This window comes from Aphidius gifuensis, linkage group LG3, assembly GCF_014905175.1.
Source record: "Aphidius gifuensis isolate YNYX2018 linkage group LG3, ASM1490517v1, whole genome shotgun sequence".
Classification (NCBI taxonomy): Eukaryota; Metazoa; Arthropoda; class Insecta; order Hymenoptera; family Braconidae; genus Aphidius; species Aphidius gifuensis.
This window is the reverse complement of record NC_057790.1, coordinates 7,410,014-7,432,363: the sequence shown is the minus strand read 5'-3', so window position 1 is coordinate 7,432,363 and position 22,350 is coordinate 7,410,014. Positions and strand designations below refer to the sequence as shown.

Genomic DNA, 22,350 nt, shown 5'->3' with positions numbered 1-22,350 from the left:
TACCAGGTCTTTTTAAGATTTTTTTTTTTTTAATTGTTAAACTTTAACAGGGGTTTTTTTGTAAATTAAAAAAAATATGTAGATTGTTATTTTTGTTTTTTTTTTATGAATATCTGTTGTATTTGTCATTAATAATTAATAAAAATTTATACAATTCAATCTTAAATATAAAGCTATTTAAATTTAAAAATATATGCAGTTTGCGTACGAATATATTCAGAGTACTTAGACAGAGTACTTATTAGTAAATAAAATTAGTAAATTTATCTACATACAAAATTATAAAAAATATTAAAATAAATAACATTTTTAATCATCAAGTTCATATGAAAATTGATGCTCTTTAAATGCACATTCTGTTGATAATTTTAGTAAATTCATTTGACAATTTGTTTCTTCAAAAAATTCTACAAGATTAATACTGGTATATATTGTCAATGGAATATTATTTTTCCGTTGATTTGTTAACATTGCAGCTATTTCAAATATTCGTGATGAAATTGGATTTTGACAAACAATTAGCTCTTCTAAATTTGGACGATTCTTTATAAATTTTTCAACATGTTCATCATAAACTCTGTATGATTTAGCACAATTAAGATATTTCAATTTCATCATTTCAACTGGTACAGCATTTTGCACATCTAAACTGTTAACAACAACTAATCTTTCAAGATATTTTAGTTGCGCAATATCATAATACGCACGTTCACTCAAATTACATGAATAACTCAAATCTAAATGTTGTAAATTTTTGCAATTAAATACAATACTTGATATCAGTGTATCATCAACACTCGTAACATGATTAATACGTAAACTTTCCAAACATTTTAAATTACCAATAAGTTCAATATCATAAATAGTTAAATTTTCTCCATAAGATATATCAAGTAGCTTCAATTTTTTAGCATCTTCAGTTAAATTAGCAATAACATTTTTATCAACATTTAAAACGTTATCAAGATTTAAATTTTCTAAATTATTTAATCTACCAATTCTTCCAAGTACATATGATGATATTAATGAACAAGAAGCAACATTAAGATGCTTCAAATATTTACAATTATCAATGACTTTTGTTATAAATTCATCATCAACATTTGAACAATGTTGTACATCCAAATAAATAAGTGTTTTGATTCTTGATATACTGTCATACATGCCAATGCTAAGACTTGAATTATTAACATCAAAATGTTTTAGTCTATTTAATCTTGGTAATCCACTTATTAAATTATCTTCAATATATTTGATTGATGATAAATTAAGATGTTCCAAGTTTATCAAATTGAGTATTGGCATTTGATCATTCAACTTACAACCATGTAGATCCAAGTAAACCAAGTTTTCCATTCTACAAATTTCCATCATTGCTATTCTTTCCAATTCAAAATAACGAAGTGTCAAATCCGACAAGTTTTCAAATTCTTTAATAATCTGTAATAATAAATATAATATTTATAATATAATATAATATTTATTATTAACAAGTGTTAATATATAAATATTTTCTTTTCATAAATAAGTAATAAACCTACCAATGAAAAATCTTCGGCAAGTAGAATCATCATTTCATTCGAAGTATTACTTTGAAGATATATCTCATTTATTGCTGGATTTATAGTACGTAAAAGGTGATGATACATATCAATGGCATTTTTTGGTGATGAATTATCGATAATTGCTGTATTTTTAAATATTTTTAATTTGTTTAAATTTTTAAAACCATCTTCCAAGTGTTTTTCTTCGAATTTATTTAAATTTAATTTGAAATTTAAATTAACAACATTGATACAATTGTTGATGTATTCAATGACAGATGAATCACATGTATATTCTGTTATTGTTAAATGACTTATTAAATCAGAATTGATCCATAAATTTTCCGGAATATTAAGACTTGTTAAAATATTTTCAGTTTGATTTATCCATTTTGCGATGTCGATTTTTTTCGTTTTGTACAATTTTTTTTCATTTTGCCGTTGGTGAAAAACTAAAGAATAAAAATATACATTATTATTAACTAGATAATAATTGACAATTTTTATGAAAATTAATTTTTTTCACTTGAAAAAAATTTCCACTAGTAAAGCTCTTTGACCAAGTCCATTTCTTACCAGAAACAACAAGTATTTTTCCAGTTACCAGTGGAAGACTGAGTTGTTTCTACATATAGAAAAACCTGCCATAGAATATAGCGACAGTTTTCATGAAAACTGTCACCGTACTCTGTGGCCGGTTTATCTTTGGTAACTTAGATTTGGCAATTATGGTCGAAAACTTTTCCAGTGGACAGCAGCCTTAAAGAAAAGTTAACCCCAAAATGACCACGTTTTTATACGTTTAGCTAAATGGGCTAAATGTATAAGGTGTGTCCATTTTACCCTCCTTTTTAATATTTAGCAAATTACCAATTATTTACCTTTATCAATTATCATCTTGTCAGCTAATGGTAGGAATTTAACCGATTCCATAACATCCAAGGATAGACAATCAACATTTAGGTTTTTCTCGACTTGATATTCATCAAAATTATCAGCATCAAATGATGCAATTTTTTGGCGTTTTCTTGGATTTTCGTATTCCATGTTTCTTTTATTTTTAAATAAAGAAATAACTCCTGAAAAATAAGTTAAAACAATATTATAATATTGGTATAATAAAAACATATTAATCTTGGAGTAAAAAGTAAAAAAAAAAAAAAAATATTGCCTCGTGGCAATGACCACGTGGCGATGACCACGTGGCGAACAATGAACAATAAACATCTACTTGCTAAAAATGATATTTAATAAAATAATAATAATTTGTACTTACAATTAGTACTGCTTTGACTCAATTGATTATTGATAAATAATAATTAATTATTATAACAATTTTAATAAATAATTAAAATGAATACTTGCAAACGTCCAACCTCGTCCAACGGTAGTTGATTTAACAATAGCTGATATTGGTTGTCTATAGCCTCACTATCTATATGCACTGACCAAGATGGCGGTGAAACTTTCGGCTATTGTGATTGGTCGATTTTTATTATAAAACTTGCAGCGCCCTCTTAATATTTTAGTTTTTTGAACTATTCTACTATTTTGGCTATTTTATTTGATGAAAAAAATTAGATAAGAAATTTTTACAAGCATTAATTTAAGGGATTTCGTCGATTTTTTAAAACGAAGAGTGAGACAACATTTTTCCTCTGTTTTTTGTCTTTTCCGCACTCATAGAAATATTGTGTTTCTCAAAGTCATCCGCAAGAGGTCTCTAGTGATTTTTCAATAATTCCTCATAAAAGTCAATTTTTTCATACTTTAATTATTAATACATATTAATACATATATGTTAAAAAACTAAGCTCCAAACTTCTTTTATTTTTTTTCTATACGTTTTGTTTTGTCTCATTTTATAACCCGATAGTTTTTTTTCACGATGTCATATTGTCGATTAGAGATATTGGTATTTTTATGGACTTTTTTTTGACAAAAATCGTACTCTCCATAAGAGCCCATGTTAAAAGTTGTCAACTTTAAAAATTAATAAAAAAATAACGAGCTTCCAAACAATTACCAAAAAATTACATAAAATGTATTTCAAGAATCTACTGTATAAATTTCAAAGCATTCTCATATTCGGAAAAAAATTGACGAAATCCTTTAAGGAGGTTATGCACAAATTCATTGTGGGTGACGTCACTCATTTCTGACGTCACAGACAAAACTAAGATCGGGCTACACTGTAAAAAAATATAGTGTAAAGCGCCTGCGCTCCGTATACAATATATGGGAGTGCGAGTGTGTGTGTGTGTGTATGAGCTTGCCACATCTAATTTTTTTAAAGTTTATAATTAACGACTTATTAATTGCCCGATCAACACATCAAAATTTTTCGCGCAATTAATAAAACTTGGTTTTTAGTATATGTGTGATCTTTCAAGACTTTTTCATCATTTTTTCTATCCAAAAAAAATGGTTGAAATCTCCATAAGAGCCAATGTTCAGGTTGAATGTAAATAGAATTTTTAACTATACGATTTTTGAATTTTCGGTCCCATATAAAAGCCGGAATAATTATCTATTTGGTTGATTTTTTTCAGAATTTTACACCACTTTTTTTTTTAGATAATTAATGTCAAAGTTGACAACTTTAAGACGTAGGTATAGGGACTGAACTCATATTTTCTTCTCTAGCTCAAAAATTTTCTATACGATTTTACTCAATTTACTATCAGTTTGTACTTCTTTACAATACGGATTTTTTAAGCCCACAACGATCATTTTCTACAACGGATTTTAAAAGATATTCAATTATTAGAATCAAAATTTTTTATCATTCTTGGCTATGGTAGTTGTGTGTGTGTGTGTCTATCCAGATAGACTGATACACACATACTACCAAGAACCTGCCAGTATAGTGAATATATTTTGGACAGAGGGGCAATGAATAATATTTTTTATAACCATATGTAGATGCGCACCCTTTTAGGCCCAAACTTCGTCCACCAATGCGATTTACATTCAACCTCAAATAATGTTTTCAATAATTAATTACAAAAAATTCAACCAATTAACTTTGAAATAAAAATAACAATGGCCCTAGCCGGAGTATTGAAAATTTTTAATTTTCAACGGGTAACGCTGGCCACATGCCCCAACAAATGTTACCAGGTCTTTTTTATTTTCTTTTAAATTTGTTATAAAAAATTTATCAATAGATTTTTCAAAGCTAATAAATTTCTTATTATATTTTAATGTATTCATTCTACTACCATTGCATCATGAAATTCAGATAGATAAAAATATATCTATAAATGTATAGAATTTTTTTAATAAACTTTCTTTTACCATACATATACACAAGTACAAACTCTATATATATACAAACGTCCAACTTTTGGACGTAATTAATTCCTAACGCGGAATGCCATAATTAATTCCTAGTGGCTTCGGCATTGAGTTACCCCTCTCTTCATTCATCTACCTCTTACTCTAAAATTCTCCCTAGTCAGTAGTCTCTCTCACTTGCTTGCAGGATTTGTTACGCCAAACAAATGCTCTCTCTACTATTATTATATATACATACGTATATATTATATTTAGCATTCAAGCGTTCAACAATATATGTATTGCGTTGAGAAGCCCTCATGACATATAGTTATTAAATTAATTAAATTTAGTTTATAACGAATTATTAATTAAATACATACATATATATACATCGAATGACTTTAAAAACTATTATATACTGGCAATTTATATGTTTTAGTCTTTATACAATGACCAATAAGTAATAAAAATTACAACATAAATTAATGAGAAATAATTTTTTTTTCATAAATATATCTATGTTTATTAAATAATAGTAAAAAACAACATAAATGGAAGAAAATATATTCAAATTCTAATGAAAATAAACTTCAATTTCATTGTAATTAACATTTTTTTTAATGATAGTTTATAAATATTTTTTTTAACTTTAAAAATTACTTTTTTTTCTTTATTATTGTTAGAAAATATATTGTTTTGTTTATAATTTTTTTATTTAATATTATTAATATATACTTATCAGAAAATTGTACTTCCACCACCAACGACGTTTTCATGTCGTTCAGTAAATAGGTTGGTAAGCGAATCCAACGGAAACCCGTGTTAATTAACGCCAAGCGTTTCAGGACTGATTTACGTGGCGTCTAATTAGTGTGCCTGACGGCGATATACTATACAAGCATTTTGATTGGCCCAACGGGACGCACACAGAGTCATGTCGAATTTTTTTTTTATTTTTTTTTATGATGAGCTTTTTTTATTTTTTTCCAACTTTTTCTTTCTCATTTTCATTATTGGGAGATACAGGTCTCTTGGATTTTTCACTTGTATTTTCAAACTCAGATTACTGTTAACTAGTGTTGATACACATCTATATATATATTTATTTATTTATATGTATTTTCAGTGTTGCCAATTACTGAACCGTCTGACTTTTTAGTGCAATAAAAACAAGGATAAATAAACTCGTACCGATGATTAAAGAAAAACTATTTTCAGCACAAATCCGACAGATGTTTTATCTTAAATAGATCTTTCAATTACCTTTGCAACGACATTAAAAACATGTATATTTATTTATTTTTTTTGTGTACTTATTCATAGAGAAAAAAATAATAATGCAATCCGGTAATTATTGTGATAAAATTTTGTCTTAATTTCGATGTTATTGTATTTTGTGATCTTTCTCCGAAGACTCATTGTTCAATAATGATGACAACAATTGAATTCTTCTTGTTTTTTTTTTATTTTTATTATTATTTTATTCATTCATTTTTTTTCCTAGAAACCATCCACTTTGAGGTGGTTTCTTTGAAAAAGAAAGAGTAAAAAAAAATTGCTGATTAGTTTTTACAATTGAACAAAAAAAAAAAATAAAGATATCAAAGTTTTTGTTTTTTGTTATTTACAGTCGTTGAGATTCTATTCAAGCATGAACCCTGAAAAACAATTTAAAAAAATAAGATTTTTGATAAATATTATTGGTTAAACTTAAAATTTGTATTTTTAGATTTTAGAGTAATTATTTTAAATTGTATTTGAAATTTCAATTAGTCTTTAATTTATTATAATATTTTTTTGGATAGTCTAATAAGGAAATTTAATGAAAAAAATTAACCTCCATGTAGAAAAAATATATGTAAACTATGTGAAATATAAGTCCAAGTATCACATATAAATATATAAGTTAAAACAAATATAAATTATATTTGAATCGTATAATAGACATTACCTTCTAATAAAAGTATAAAAATTGTGAGAATATTTCTATAAATTTATAAATTATTTATACAATAAAATAAAATAAATAAAAATTATATTTAAAATATATTTATTTCTATTTTTGAATATAAACAAATAATTAAACACTACACTATAATTTTTAGAATCATGCTATTTTTTTATTCATTGTGAAAAAAATATTTCAATACTTATCTTCAAGTTCGAAATGCACAAGTAAAATCCCCTTGACATTGACATCATAAATGACTTCATTTTCAAGTAACTTTTATATTTCTAAAATTTTATATAAAACATAATAATGATTCTTCGTAGTTCCTTTTACCTATTTTATAAGGAAAGAAAGACATATGAAACAAAATAAATGTTAACAACTTTACTAACTAATTTTCTAAAAACTTTGATGGCTTTTTTTTGTTTTTTTTTTTTTTATTAATTAAACGTGTGTGCCGTAGTATTTTACAAGAAATCAGGATCGACTAGAGATCCCGATGATCGGCATTAAAGTTGAGATAAATCAAATAACAAAATTAACTAAACGCGAATCGATTGGTTTATTTATTTATTTATTTTTATTTGTTCATTTATTTATTTCATTTTTTTTTGTTTATTTATTTTTATCATCCTCAGGAAAAAATTACTCATTTTTTTATTTAAAGAATATATCTAGTTGATTGTTACATAATTTTTTTATTTTCTTAAATTCTTATTAACAATTATTTCGATTCATAATTATCCTGAGGATGTTACGTGATTGCAAGTCTTTCAATGCTGCCAGACAAACGAGTATTTAGTCTATGAATAATAAATGTAAAATTAATAAAAAAAAACAAAAAAAATTCATGATAAAAAATAAATTTTAAAATAATTTGTATAAAATGCAAAAATAATTTTCATTTGTTCATTTTTTATTATTACATTTTCTTTTTTTTTTGTGGAAATTTTAAAGACACTTGATTGTCTGGCAGTTATGAATGATTTTGAGATATATTTTTGGTGACTCCAGTCACCAAGATCATTTTAAGATGTCGCTAGATTTTTTTTTTATTTTTTTTATTTTTTTTTATTTAATAGTAAATAACCATTTATATCACACAAATTTTTAACAATATACAAAATGTACCTATATACAAGTTTAAATTACATTTTCATTTTCAGTTATTTCCTCATCAATTGTGACTTGATTAGTTAGTCAGAGGAGGCCGAGTGCGCAAACTGATAAATTAAACAAACTTTTTATTTTTTTTTTTTTAATCTCTTGACTTTGAATATATAAAACAATTTTTAAATATATATTTATATTGTTTATTATTATTCGTAGTTAATTTAATAACGCAAGTTTGACATCATGTTGTTGCTCTTTTTGTGATCTTCAACGATATTTTTTTTACAATTTCATTTATTTATTAATTTACTTACTTATTTATTTATACTAAAGTCATTAAGTAATGTGGAGCGTTTCAAGGACAAAAATTTAATAAAGAATGCATAATTTATGATACAATTACATTCAAGAAATTTAATTAATTATTTTATTTGTTTGTTGGTTTTTTAAATCTTATTGAGCTTTTAATAGAAAGAGGTTTGATTTGACATTGACTTGCTAATCATTTCCTGTTTTAATTGAATTTTTTTGTTTTTAATTTAAAAGACTGCAAGGTAATCCATCGATACTGAGATATTAAATATCATGACGCATTATAATTATACATTAATTTTATTTTTTATTGCGGATTCTCGTTGACCCTGTTTTTCTTTTTTCATTGAAATATAAAACTTCATTTTTTTATTCTTTCAACAAGTTGATTTCCAATCACTTCTTATTCACTATACTTGAGTCTTTTTTTTTTCATAATAGAATTACAATTGTCTCATTAAATAAATTTACAAAGAACGAGAAATTCCGAGCAATAAAATAAGTCATGGTTAAGTACTGATTGCATTGTGTCCAGTGTTATTTATTTTTTTTTTATTCACAACATTTTTATTCTTTTTTATATTTATTATTTTCTTTTCTCATATTTTTTATCGCACGTGAAAGCACAATTCTTTTCTCTAATATCCATCATTATTGCTTACAGAATAAGGGTGACGAAAAAAAAAAAAAAAAAATGTATATATACATATTCTTGACAAAAGTATAAACTTTAAAGTGCAACTTTGAGGTGTTTTGTTGTACAATATATAATAATGAAAGGTAAAAAAAAAAAAAAAAAAAGGAAAAAGAATAATGTAGTTTAGACTCAAATACACACAGGTGGGTCGAGTGAGTTTATGCGTTGAGGGGGCCAAATGGTAAGCGTCATAACGAGACTGTCGAAAAATTAAAAACCGTGAGGGTTCTCACTAACAGAAGTAAATATATCTCGGTCAAAATAAACGAGTTTGAGCTTCACAACGACTTCCAGAAAAAGAAAAAATATATATATATTATATGGATTAAAAATAAAAAAAAAAAGAATTAAAAAAATAGCTAAAGAAACAAGGGGTTGAAGAAAAGAATGAGATGATGAAGGGCAAAGTCCGATGGGCGGAAAGGAGGTATTTTATGAAAGTGTAACCGTTAACCTCGGCCTCGGTCGCGGAAACAAGGGATGCCTAACGAACTTAGGCGTCAACTCTTTACGCTCACCCAAGCGAAAGGCCCGATGATTTTGAAAGAAAAATAATTTTCTAAGAGTCCCAACATTATTCTCATTTTACTGAATGAGACTTCTTGTTTCTCTTTTTTTCCACTCATTTTTTTTTTTTTTTTTTTACCACTTCAATATTTTATTTGACTTTTATTTATTTATTTTTATTTTTTGTTTAGTATTTAATATTTTGTTTTTGTGCTTAAATTTTTTTTTTTCTTTTTTATTTTATTATTATTCTACCATGCTCACTTTAATATTTTTGCGAATAATATTATTATTGGAAAAATATATATTACTATGCAACTTGTGTAATTTTTATTTCTGACATCTAATTTGGATTGGTAATTTAAAAAAAAAAAAAAAAAACACCTGGCCCCACATCTGACATTATATTAATTTTTACATTCATACAATTGAATAATTTCACAGTCAAAAATTGAAATTTATTAAATTACATTTGTTAAAATGAAATTAAATTTACAAAAAGATGCAACAAATGAAATAAAGTATTTATAATAATAAAAGAAAAAAAAAAAAAAAAAGGACAAAATGAGCAAACGTGTTTTGAGCAAGGATAATTTTAAGCATCAAGAATTGTTGTTCAATCGCATGCGACTACTTTCTTTATTTAAAAAATAAAATTTCATCAATCAGCTCATTAAAATAAATGAGCTGAATTGAAATCTAAATTTTAAATTATTTTATATACCTATATAATTTTTTTTTCTTTAATGTTGCACAATGGTCTCAAATAAGTTTTAATGTACAAGACTAAGTTTTGGTAGTAAAGTTTTAGAGAAAAAAAAATAAAAAATAAAAATAGTATTATAAATCACACGCTCATCAGCAGTGTTTGATTGTGGCACCTTTTATTTTTTAATTGAATATCACTTCAAAATTGTCATCATCAACGTCACACTTTGTCGCAGCACTGGCTTATTTTAAAATCACACAATCACACACACGCACATATTAATTGTCAATTTTTCATGTGTAATTATGAGTTTATTAATTGTTTTTTTTTTCCTTTTCATTAATCAACAAAATAAAGTATATTATGATTTAAAAAAAAATAATAATAAACCAACAAAAAAAAATAAAAAAATAATAATAATTCAGTCGCAGGGTTCACCCCAATGTGTCCATTCTTGATAAGGTTGTTGTTGTTGCTGTTGCAAATGTGACGGATGTTGAAGTGGATGCCCAATAAGGCCCATTCCCATCTGAGGATGATGATGGTGATGATGATGCTGATGCTGTTGCTGCTGCTGCTGGTGATGATGATGATGATGATGATGATGGGGATTGTGATAGTGTTGATGACCCGGTGGCGGCGGCGAATAGGGATCCCCTCCGACTCCCACATCAACAACGTCAATTTGATTTGATAATGTACCACCAATACCTGGTAATGATGATGATGGTGATGATGATGATATTGACGTTGATGATTGAGCGACGGGTGACGCAACTGATTGCGTCGTGGGTTGTGCCTTCTTCGGTCGACCGACCGGGTTACCTCCTCATTCACGACTTCTTCTTGGACGACCAACCTTATTTTTACGTGGACCACCACCATTACCAGCAACAGCAACTGCTGCACCACCCGCTGATACATTTGATGCTTTTGACATTTTATTCCAGTCTTGTTCACACACTGGACCATTTGCCACCAAGCAATATCTGAAAAAATATTAAAAACAACATTCATTATTTTGTTGTTTTTTTTTTTTTTTAATTTTTCATTTTTTAAACAACTTTTTATTTTTATTTAAAATAAAAATTTGAATTTACATTTAATTTTTTTAATTTTTAAAATTTATTTAAATAAATAACCGAGATTTACTAAAAATAAAAAATACAATTAATATTTTGCTTTTAAATTATTATTATTTTTTAAAAATAAAAATAAAATTCATCATTTTTCTTTGTTTCATGTTATAATGATTGTTTTATTTTTTTCTTTATAATTAAATTTCATTTATTTTATATATAATAATTTAGTTTTAACAAAGTATATTACAAAAAAAAAATATATATATATATATTTTCAACTTATTTTTTTCCTTTTAAGTTTTTCATCATTATTTTTTTATTTTAAAAATAAAATTTTTAATTAAAAAAAATAATATACATATATTAAATGAATATCTTACTTGTCGCCTTGCGTTAGTGGGGTGTTACATTTGATACAACTAAAACACTTTATATGAAAAACATAACTGCCCGCTTTTGTTATATACTCATGTGGTGGTATTTGTTGACCACAAGCATGACATGCTCCACTTTGACCATAATGTCTGAAACATTAAATAAAAAATATAAAATTATTAAAATAACATATCATAAAACTTTCAAATAATTTAATGAATATAGTGATTAAATATCTTATAAAATTGAAACCATAATAACTTTTTTATTTACAACAATTTTATTATCAATATACATGCATTAAACTTTCTAAATAAAATATTTATCTAAATAAATATAAATAATCACTTATATTACTATCTACAATCTGATCATTATTACTTAAATATAAATATGTACATATTTTTATATTAATTTATTTTTATATTATTATATTTTATTATATGCAAAGAATCACAGTCACACCCCTGCTGTTTCAGTAGTGTTTTGATAGCCAAACTAACCGAGACAACCAGATATAATAAGGTGTTGTAAATGCACCTTTTAATTGGCAGTAAGACTGAAGATAAAGGGTACCGGTGAGAGTTGTGTGCCGCTATCATGATTCTGGCTGCGCGCAAGTTGACTTGACTCGTACCATTTCTGGATCAAGGTAGGTACATTCTCATGAGAGGGAATTTTATATATATACATTTAATACATAGGGAATGTAGAGATGTAGAATAAAGTGGGGGTTAATTATTTATTTGCACGGCTTCGTGGAAAGGTACTGATTTGTTTTTTTTTTTTTCATTTATTTTATTTTATTTTTTTACTTTCTTTTGGGCTGTAGGCAGTGGGTGATGAGTGAGGGAACGCTTAATGAGCAAGATCGATCATTATCAACCTTCTTTATAAGCTCATAAAAAAAAATAAAAAAATAAGGTAATGAGAAAAAATAATGTCAAGTAAAATATTTGAAATACTTAATGTGGTTTTTAAAAAAATATTTAATTACTCATTTTTATTCTGTAATTTTTTAATTAATTATTTTGAGTATTTTATAATAAATTTTATTTATAAAAAAATATTAAAAATTAAAATATTTAGACAATTTTTAATTTGTTTTTTATTGACTTTCGAGTTAAATAACATAGAAAATTTAAATTGGCATAAAGAGATTTTTATGTAGCAGTAGATTAAACACTGAAAATTTAAAGAATATTTGTATTTACGCGTTAATGGGAGAATTGATATTTGCTGAAGCAAACAAGCGGCATATATATGTTGAACTCAAAGGATTATAAAGTAGATCTGAATGTTTAAAAAGCAATTAAGTACTTGCAATATTGAACAGTTGAAAATAATAATAATAAATAAATCAACAAATTGAAGTTAAAAAACAAAAAAAACGTAAAACAAAAACACTAAATAATATAAAGGTATTTAAAAATATGTAATCATTCTTAAGCTAAATATTTTATAATTTTAATTTTCAACAAAAATAAAAGTATTATATATTATTTAATAATTTAAACGTTAATGTTTAAAATTATACTGTAAAACATGTGGCTATTAACTGTATAATAATATGAATATGTTTTATACGTTTTATCGTAGTAATGAATAAATGACTAAACGTTTTATATATAATATATATAAACATATATTATGTATATGCGTAATATTCGAACAAATGAAAAGGACAAATGAGAAAAGTAAATTAAAGGTATGCATGTATATATATAAACATGCAAGTACATATGTATTTGTGTTGAAGAGAGATAGAAAATTTGTCGGGGTGAGGCTCAATTGGATTCGCGGTTCCTCGTTATTAATTTAATCACTGTCTGACAGTTCTATAATTAAATTGCTAATTTATCCGTCGAGATCCGCGTGCTACCTGCGTGGTTAAACCGGACGCAATCATTGTTCTCTTTCTCGCTCCGTTAATAACATTTTTTATTTTTATATTTATCATATATATATCTTTTATCATTTTTAATTTTTTTTTTCAAACACAATACACAATGTTGTATTTTCATATAAAATAATGTATTTTTAAAAAATTTATAATTTATTTTTATCTCAATGATATATATACAATTAATGAAATGTTAATAGAGCATGCTGTTATTTTATATTAGGTGTCGAAAGATAATCATTAGCACATAAATAGAACCTGACATATAATAATGTCTGTTTATAAATAAAAATAATTTTTATAATATCCATTTAAAAACTTTTTTTTTTTTCATTATTAAATGGATTTTATAAAAGTGACAGTAAGCTGTACAGTATTTATAATGAAAAAATTTATTTTGATTAATTAATTAATTAATTATTATTATTATTATTCTCATTATCATAATAATTTATTTTTAATTTTTTTTTTTTCAATTTGTGTTTTTCCATGTCCCTCGGCAGTTACTCAATTAATTTAATGACTATATTTTAATCAGTGCATAGAATTAATAATTACACAACAAAAACAATAATAATAATAATAAAAATAATAATATTAATAATAATAAATAATCAAAGAAACAAGTTAATGTCAAGTGAAGAGATCAATTACATAAAAACTTCTTATACTCAGTGAGTTTTCTCTCTCATTTTTTTTTTTTAGTTTCTCATTTATTTTTATGCTTCGAAAGATCACTCAATTAATCAAATAAAATGTAATCGCTAGTTTAACGATCAACAAATGGACATTTATAAATGAAGTACAGTTGCTGTAAATCATGAGAAGATTTAAAAATTGTAAAAATAAAAATACTAAAACAAATGTTATACTTGAAAATCTCAAGGAAATTGGAAAAATGTATATAAAAAATTAATAAAGTTTATATGTAACGAGAGGATATAGTTCTATGACAAGAAGATGAAGAAGAACATGGATAAACTTTGAATTTTCGGGCAACGGGTATCGTCGTATGCAATTACTAAAACTACCATCTGTTCTATATTCATTTAATTTGACTAGCAAGACCCTTTAGTTAACTAATTAGTAATTACTTATGAATTGTAATAAAAAAAAAACTTGTATTTGTAATATTATAAATACAATATTAATTATTTAATTTTAATTTATAATATTCGTGATTTATTTTATGAAATTTAATTGGAAAAGTAAATAAGGGTATGTGTATTCGACCATGTGAAGGATGCCAGAAAATAATTACGCTAATTAAAGTTGCCCAATTTGTGCTTTAGACAATTAAAGTGGTGACGAGAAATAGAAAGAGAAAAAGAGATATATATATAAAATGTTAAAAGATATAGTGTACCAGTAAGAGGGTGAGGAAAATGTGAGGTTGATTCAAAGAGAGGGATGAAGAACGTGGCGAAGTAACTCATTAGCAGGCCATGCCATGTATGCCTACGGCTATGTACAATCTTGTGTGAATGAAAGCATGTATTTCATTATTGTGTATGCGTATATATACGTACACACAAGTTCTTGAAAATATACATGTTTGACATATACAATATCAAACTACAAACTTTGTATCTCATATCAGAATATTAGCTTGTTCATTCTTCATATACCTGCATATAACTTTTAATTTATTATTTTATATATATTATGTAGTTTTAAAAAAACTTTATATCATCATCATCAATTTATTACGATAGTTTGATGTTTATACTGAATGAAAAAAAAAAAAAAATAAAGTTGGTGAGGTAAATTGAGTGGGTGGTTAAGGGGGTAAGGAAACAGTATTTTTATTAATTTTATTTTCTTGAACGCAACCAAAAAGTTAAATTGAAGTTGAACGGTCTTGTAATGAGGTGCTGCGTTGTGGAAAATGAGTTTCGACTTAACGACAAATTGCCCTCGACTTGTTTCATTTTTTTTTTATTTTAATATTTTTTGAAAAATATATATTAATAGTTTTTATTTTTTAAAAAAGGGTAAATTATCCTACGATTTAACGTCTTGGGAGGTCTCTGATCCTTTTATATTTTTGTTTATTTTTTTATTTTAATATAATTTGATTTTTTTTTTTTAATATATGGTTTCTACGAATAGGGTAACACACGAGACTTAATAAAGCTGATCGATCTAAAGAGGCACCGGTATTTCCAATAACCATTTAATTCAGTCAATCAAAATTCCTATTAGCTGGCTAGTGCAATTTTACCGGATATATACCCGGGACACATCACAGTGCAGCTTTCAGCCCTAAAATTAGAAGTTTGCTCGAGTATTGGTTTAGAGTAGAAATGTATAAGTGTGAATATTTATATACGTGTGTGTGTATTGTTAGCAGCAGATGTGAACAATTCACATATTTATGAGTTTTTTCGATATAAGTAAAATTTTCATTAATCAATATCAGCTGGATCATCAAAAAGTCTTAAAAATTTAATGAAAATCATTGATATTTAATAACTTATATTAAATGAAAAAATAGAAAAAAAAAAAAACAAATTATAATTAATTAATTTATCATTTACACAAAAGACGAAGAAGATGTAAATAAATAAATTATATTTTACAATTTTTAAAGAGTTTGTTTCACACCTTTTTCAACAACTCAATGCGTGCATGATTAATTTTTCAACATCTCAATATACAAGCAAGCAAGATTTATTTCGAAAAATTAAAATGAAAGATATATATTATAAATTTTATTGCAATTTGAAAATGAAAAAATGAATTAAAATTATTTAAATGACCTTTATAGTTAATTAACAATATTCAAATACATTCTAGCAATTTGTTTGATGATAAATCTCTTCGTGACTGATTTAGCAGCCGCATTGCCATCAGTAGAGAACCTGATTGGGCTGGTCTTCGACTCATTTTAATGTAATTAACGTTTTGATTGCATGCTTTGTTTCCATCCCCTCAACTCCTCACTCTTCCAATATACTGTACTATCCAAATCTCATCCCCTCGTCTACCCCAACTACCAAAAACACCAACACAAATGCCAAATGAGAATGTTCAGGGGTATGAGTGTCGTTGGAGAATCGATCAGTTGAAGACTAACTCACTCAGTCTCAGTGTTAAATTAACAGAGTATTTTCATTCAAAATAAACTTAAATATTTATTTATTTATATAAAATTATTATGTAAATATAATTTGAAAAAATAAAAACTATGCACTTTTTTTTTTGTGTGCACTAGAGCCTACCTTGTCTTTTTTTATTTACATCAAGTCATTGTATTTAAATGAGTCACGTGATACATGTATTTAAATAAAACAAAAAAAAATAAAAGTCTAGCTAATTTAAATGGATTAATTAAGTTAAATTAAATCTTTTACCTTGGTTTTGTAACATATCAAGTATAATTATTATATACCCAAAAAAAAAAAACAATAAAACTTATAAAAATAGTTGAGAATTTTAATTTAAATTGAAAACAAAATACGTTGTATACTTTTTGATTAAAAAGATATAATTAAAAATAATAATTATTAAATTGAATTTTTTCATCTTATCGATTACATATACACAAAAAAATTATTTTATAATTATATTTTAAAAAATTGAAGAAAAAAAAAAGTTATTTAATTTTTTAATTTTCTTCTTGAATCAATTTAATATCTGATAAATTATTGTACGAATTAATATTTAAAATAATAATAAAAAATAATAATAATATAATTTCTTGGAAACCGAAAAGTGTCCTGATGGATACACGCGTTTTTTTTTTCAATGTCGGTCTTTATTATATTGCTGAACAAGTGAAACAAAAAAAATAAAAAAATTGAATGTCAGACAAAGAGGTGTACAAAAGGCTCACAGCGTGATTACAACGCTGCCAAGCCGACGTTAGCGATTTGCAATAATACTCGACGCAAGGCAAAGAGCCTGTGGAAAGCAATATAAGTGAAGTATACTGCAATTAATATATCTTGATTAGTTTTCAACAGAGATGCCTTTTTGCTTGTTCTTCTTTTTAATATTTTCTCTTTTTAAATGTATCTTTGTCTTTATCTTTTGTTTTTCATTTTGTCTTTTTCATCTCAAGTATTATACTCATTCTCTCTCCCCCCACCTTTTTAGTTATTGCCAATAAGTTTAATTATATTATTCTTCGTAGAGCACCAAGATATTTTCATTTTTTTTACATCCCCGATGGCGCTGTTGTCTGATAAAAACTCTTTTTTTTTTTTTCATTATATTTTTTTTTCATCTTTTTATTTTTTAATATATATATTCAATGGGTTTCGGGGTTGACCCTGGGCGAAACCTAATTATTATTTTTACACTCTTCATCGACAATTACATGGTTTTTATCAGTGATGAAAGATTGAGCATCACAGTATTGCTTAAATCATGTATACAACCTTTTTTTTTTTATATTAAAAAAAACAAAAATTCATTCATTCATTCATCAATAATAATAAAATAACTCTAAAATCTTATTACTTTTTATTTTTTTAAATTAATCACTATATAATTATAATTATAAGCATGTAAATTAAATTTTTATTTAAAAGAAAGAATATAATTTGTTATTTATTTAATCAAAATTTTTCTTTGCCAGGTATTATCTACAAAAGTACTTGTGGAAATTTATTAATATAATTTTATGCTGTTGTATTTTTTCTTCCAGGGCTATATTTAAATAATTTATATCGAAATATTTGAAATGTTCAAAGGTTATAGAGCATTCCAAGATGAATTTATATTTATTTATTTTAAAGCAAAATGCAGTATGAATCATGAATTGTTATACTTGTTGGTTGGTGTATATAATAATATTTGAAATAACGTTCTATGATATAAATTCGAATTTCAGTTTGATATAACTACCTCCCCTCTTAACTTTTCTCACCCTCTTTCCACTATACTATCCACTTTCAGGATGAGGTCCAACTTTAATTTGCTACGTGATTCCCCGGCGTCACCTTAGAAAGTTTGAACGTGGGCTGCCACTGGATTACATTATGTTCACCGAGCTGAAACGATGTTATATTATGCCCTGGTGCAAGTACGTGAGCATTGAGTGTCGTTTTTCACGAATGATAATGACGTTTAAACAAATCCATTATATTAAAAAAAAAAAAAATCAATCGTTATATTAGTTCATTAAATTTACTTAAAAACTATTTAAAAATCAAAAAGTTTATACGTAAATAGATTCAGCAATTGATGTCAATCAAAATAAATGTAATCCACGTCACGCAAGGACAAATTAAAACTTGGTAGCTTTGCAATTTCATCAAGCAGACTTTTACAATATATAAACTAGCTCCAAAAGATGTGAGAAATGAGCTGGGTATTTTTTTTTATTTTGTTTTTTATCGTTCAACTATTAAGGGGTTTGAGTTGAGGCAATTTTCTTGAGCGGTTTTCTCAATGTCTACTATCACTGTATACATTTTTTTTTTTTACTCTTTACTCCGCATTCTTCGTATCGTCGCGTGTCCTACCTAAGTGAATTGTTTCTCGGATTTTGTGGTAAATGTGTCGTGGCACGGGGCGACAAAGAAGATAGACAAAAAAGATAAAAAAAGAAAAACAATCAAAGAATGAAAAAATCACTATTGTACAGAGTGATTTTGGCTTCTGAAAATTATACTCTGAATTGATTGCAATGGTCGGTGGTTGTGTGAGTTTGTTATCCATTTATTTAGTATGAGAATGAGGGTAGTTCAGGATAACAACAGTATAAAAGCAAGGTATTTTTGCAAATAGAATAGCAAGTTATCCAGCAAGTCAAAATTACATTTATGAATAAAAAAAAAAAAAAACAACAAACAAAACAACATGACAAGATAAAGCGAGAGTCTCGTAATCTTTCTGTTTTTACTTTGTACAAATAACATGAAAAAAAAAAAAAAAAAAACTAGAGGAATAAAAAGAATGAAAATAAGAAGACAATTTCGGAATGAACATACTTTCATCGACAAATTAAATTGATACTTGGTTATTGTGTAAATTCCATGTGCTTTCTTTTTTTTTTTCTAATTTATTTTTTCCATTTAAAATATTTCAATCGTTTTATATAATTAAATTAAAAAAGCATCTATTAAATGGATATTATGTGGGTTAAAGAAGAGAAAAAAAAAATATAAATTGACTGATATTGCTGCTGTTAAAGTCCTTGTCTCGACTGGTCGGTGAAATTGTCTGGAGCAACTGTGAGCGGTTGAATCCTTGGGATTTGTCAGGAAAAAGAAGAGCGAATAAAGAGGTGGACAGAAAAGATGAGGGAGTAAATATAGGGTGGATAGGAGATTGTTGTAGAGCTAGTGTATCCATCGTGCGGCCAACAAAACTTTCTAAACGATACGGTAATAACAATAATAACTTTTGTAACTCGTGTAATGGGAAGAACGGCATGCAGTCGGCCGCTTAATATATTGCAGTATACAGTCGAGAGCAATGTAAAAAAGCCAATAGAAAGAAAACAAAAAAATTTATATGAGCTGAAAGATAGAATGGATCTAATAGAAAAAAAGGGTTTCTTGCAAAAAGATGAAGCAAAAAAAAAATGACTCTATAGTGCGCGTAAATTGAACGTCCAACTTGTATTTATATGATAATAAGCACGTTTAAATATACTCAGTTTGTGTATCTAAACTTGCTTCTTAGATACCAAAATGATTATATTCAGTTACCGTTAAACTTGCATTTTTCCACAAGTCTTTTTATTATTTGAATTTTTTTTTTTAATATTATATAGTTAATTTATTGTGTACATAAGTATTATAACATTTTTTTAAAACAATTTTTATCGATAAATTGAGCAAATATATATGAATATTTAGAGGCAAAAGTTTTTTAAATTTCTGGATAGATTGCTGTAGCAAATGTTCCACATAGTTCTAGACAATTGTATCTGTTTGAGTGAGATTCACGTAATTATCAAACCGAATCTTTCAATGTAAAATATAAATTAAAAGAGGATGGCGATTTTTATTTTTTTTCATGATAAGTTTTCAATTCGATAAAACAAAATATACATACCGTATTTATAAATAAAAAAGTAATGATGATAATAATTGTTGTATGCATACAACTGCATACAATTATTGTGTGATTATGTTGTTTTTTTGAAAAAAACTTTTGGTGACTTTGTTGAATTAAACTGCATTACGTGCACGAGAGAGAGATAAATTAAATAAGGGTAAAAAGAGTCAACCTGAATGGGGTGAAAAAATGGGGATGATGCAAAAACGGGAGAAAGAAAAAAAAAAGAGAGACTGGTTATAATTTTAATGACGGCGTGTCCGCGCTCAGAATATTAAGAATACGCGTTGCTAGAAACTTTTAACGAGGCACTGCTTCGTACAGAGACTAAACCTCCCCCTCAGTGGTGAAATAGAGGTAGTGGGTTATATGTATATGACGACTATGCTAGTAGCAAAAGGAGGTATATTCTCTTTCTCATTTCTCTCTCAGATAAAACCCCTTTATCACAACCTAACCTGAGGGGGTAAATAAGAAGAAATAAAGAGAATAAGGAGAACGAAGAGAATGAGGAAAGTTTAACTGTCCCCTAGTTTGAAAGCATTATGTATTTTATAATGATCTCACAACAAAATTGCAATTTGCAATTGACAATGTCGTTTGGACTATGTACATCTTTTCATATACAATTCTATCTCTTTTAAAAGAGTCATCATATTATTAAAAAACTCAATTATCTTTTTATACTATTAATACAAATTTAAGTGAATTTTAACAATTATAAAATTTATTATCTTTTAATCTCCGAAAATAATTTATTTTATATTTTTTTTTCATTACAATTAAAATTTACTTGGATAGTAAATTTATTTAGAAAATTTTTCAAATTTTTTATTATTTTTGTCAATAAATTTTCTCAAACTATCTTGGTTTAATAATATTACATGATTTGAGATTAAAAAATGAATAAAAAAAAAAAGATAAAAATGATAAATTTAGGTGTAGGAAAAAAAGGAAAAAAAAGAGGAACATGTGAAACGTGGGACGCGTGCCATCAACACGATATAAAATTAGTTAGTCGTAGCACGACTTGGGGCTTTTCAATTTATCGATTCGTGAGAAGCGTGCAGTGCACAATATATATACATTGACCGGCAAACCGTCGACGTGGCTATGTGCGGTCAGTTCACGTATATTGTAAAATATATTTTTATTTTTTTGCCAATTCAAATATATATAAAGCTAACTTTACATCGACTACATATATATACTTGAAATAAATATATATGAAGTTTTTTTTATTTTGTTTATTACCAATTTATTTTTCAATGTCAACACCTGGCATGGAATCATAAAGTTTATTTTGAATTTAAAACCAAATTGATAATTTTTTTTTCTTAATTTTGCACGGTGCTTTTCTGGATCAACCATAACAAAAAGCTTCAAAATTGTAGGACCATGGTGGAGTTTTGCTCGTTAAATTTTAGATGAAGAGTATAGGGAAAAGACAGAGAGGAGTCCTAGAGGGATAGTGATTATATTTGACGAAAAATAAAGGAGACGAGAAGAGGATTAAAGTCGTCGTGTGTGTGTCACACTGAGGTTCGTCAACGTTTGCCTCAGGCATATTTTTCTTCGTAATAATCTCTTGACTGTTTTATATTTTGACTCTTTCTATTTTCTTTATTTTATCTTGTATAGGTTCATATGATATGTACGATACTACATCCCTCATTTGCCCACACGCATTCACTCACTATCGTCTATCTGTATTTTCAATGTTATACAAAAACCTTTTTTATTTTTTTGCCCTTATCCAAAAAACTAACGACCCTCTTTTATCTCAGCACACAAGCTACATTATTTTATCTATATATATACATTCTAAACACAATGAATATTCTAATTTTTGATTTTA

At 26.2% G+C, this 22,350-nt stretch overlaps 1 protein-coding gene across 1 annotated transcript in view; it reads right to left on the bottom strand.

Moving 5' to 3' along the window:
* Window positions 1-8,354: 8,354 nt before the first annotated feature.
* LOC122851807 (LIM/homeobox protein Lhx3-like) overlaps window positions 8,355-22,350 on the bottom strand; it is a 77,757-nt gene continuing 63,761 nt past the window's right edge. The window contains exons 4-5 of the mRNA XM_044151272.1: window positions 11,578-11,721; window positions 8,355-11,104 (exon numbers count right to left, since the gene is read on the bottom strand). Of these exons, the coding sequence (XP_044007207.1) occupies window positions 10,945-11,104; window positions 11,578-11,721 (304 nt within the window). The 3' untranslated portion in view covers window positions 8,355-10,944. The remainder of the gene's footprint in view (window positions 11,105-11,577; window positions 11,722-22,350) is intronic.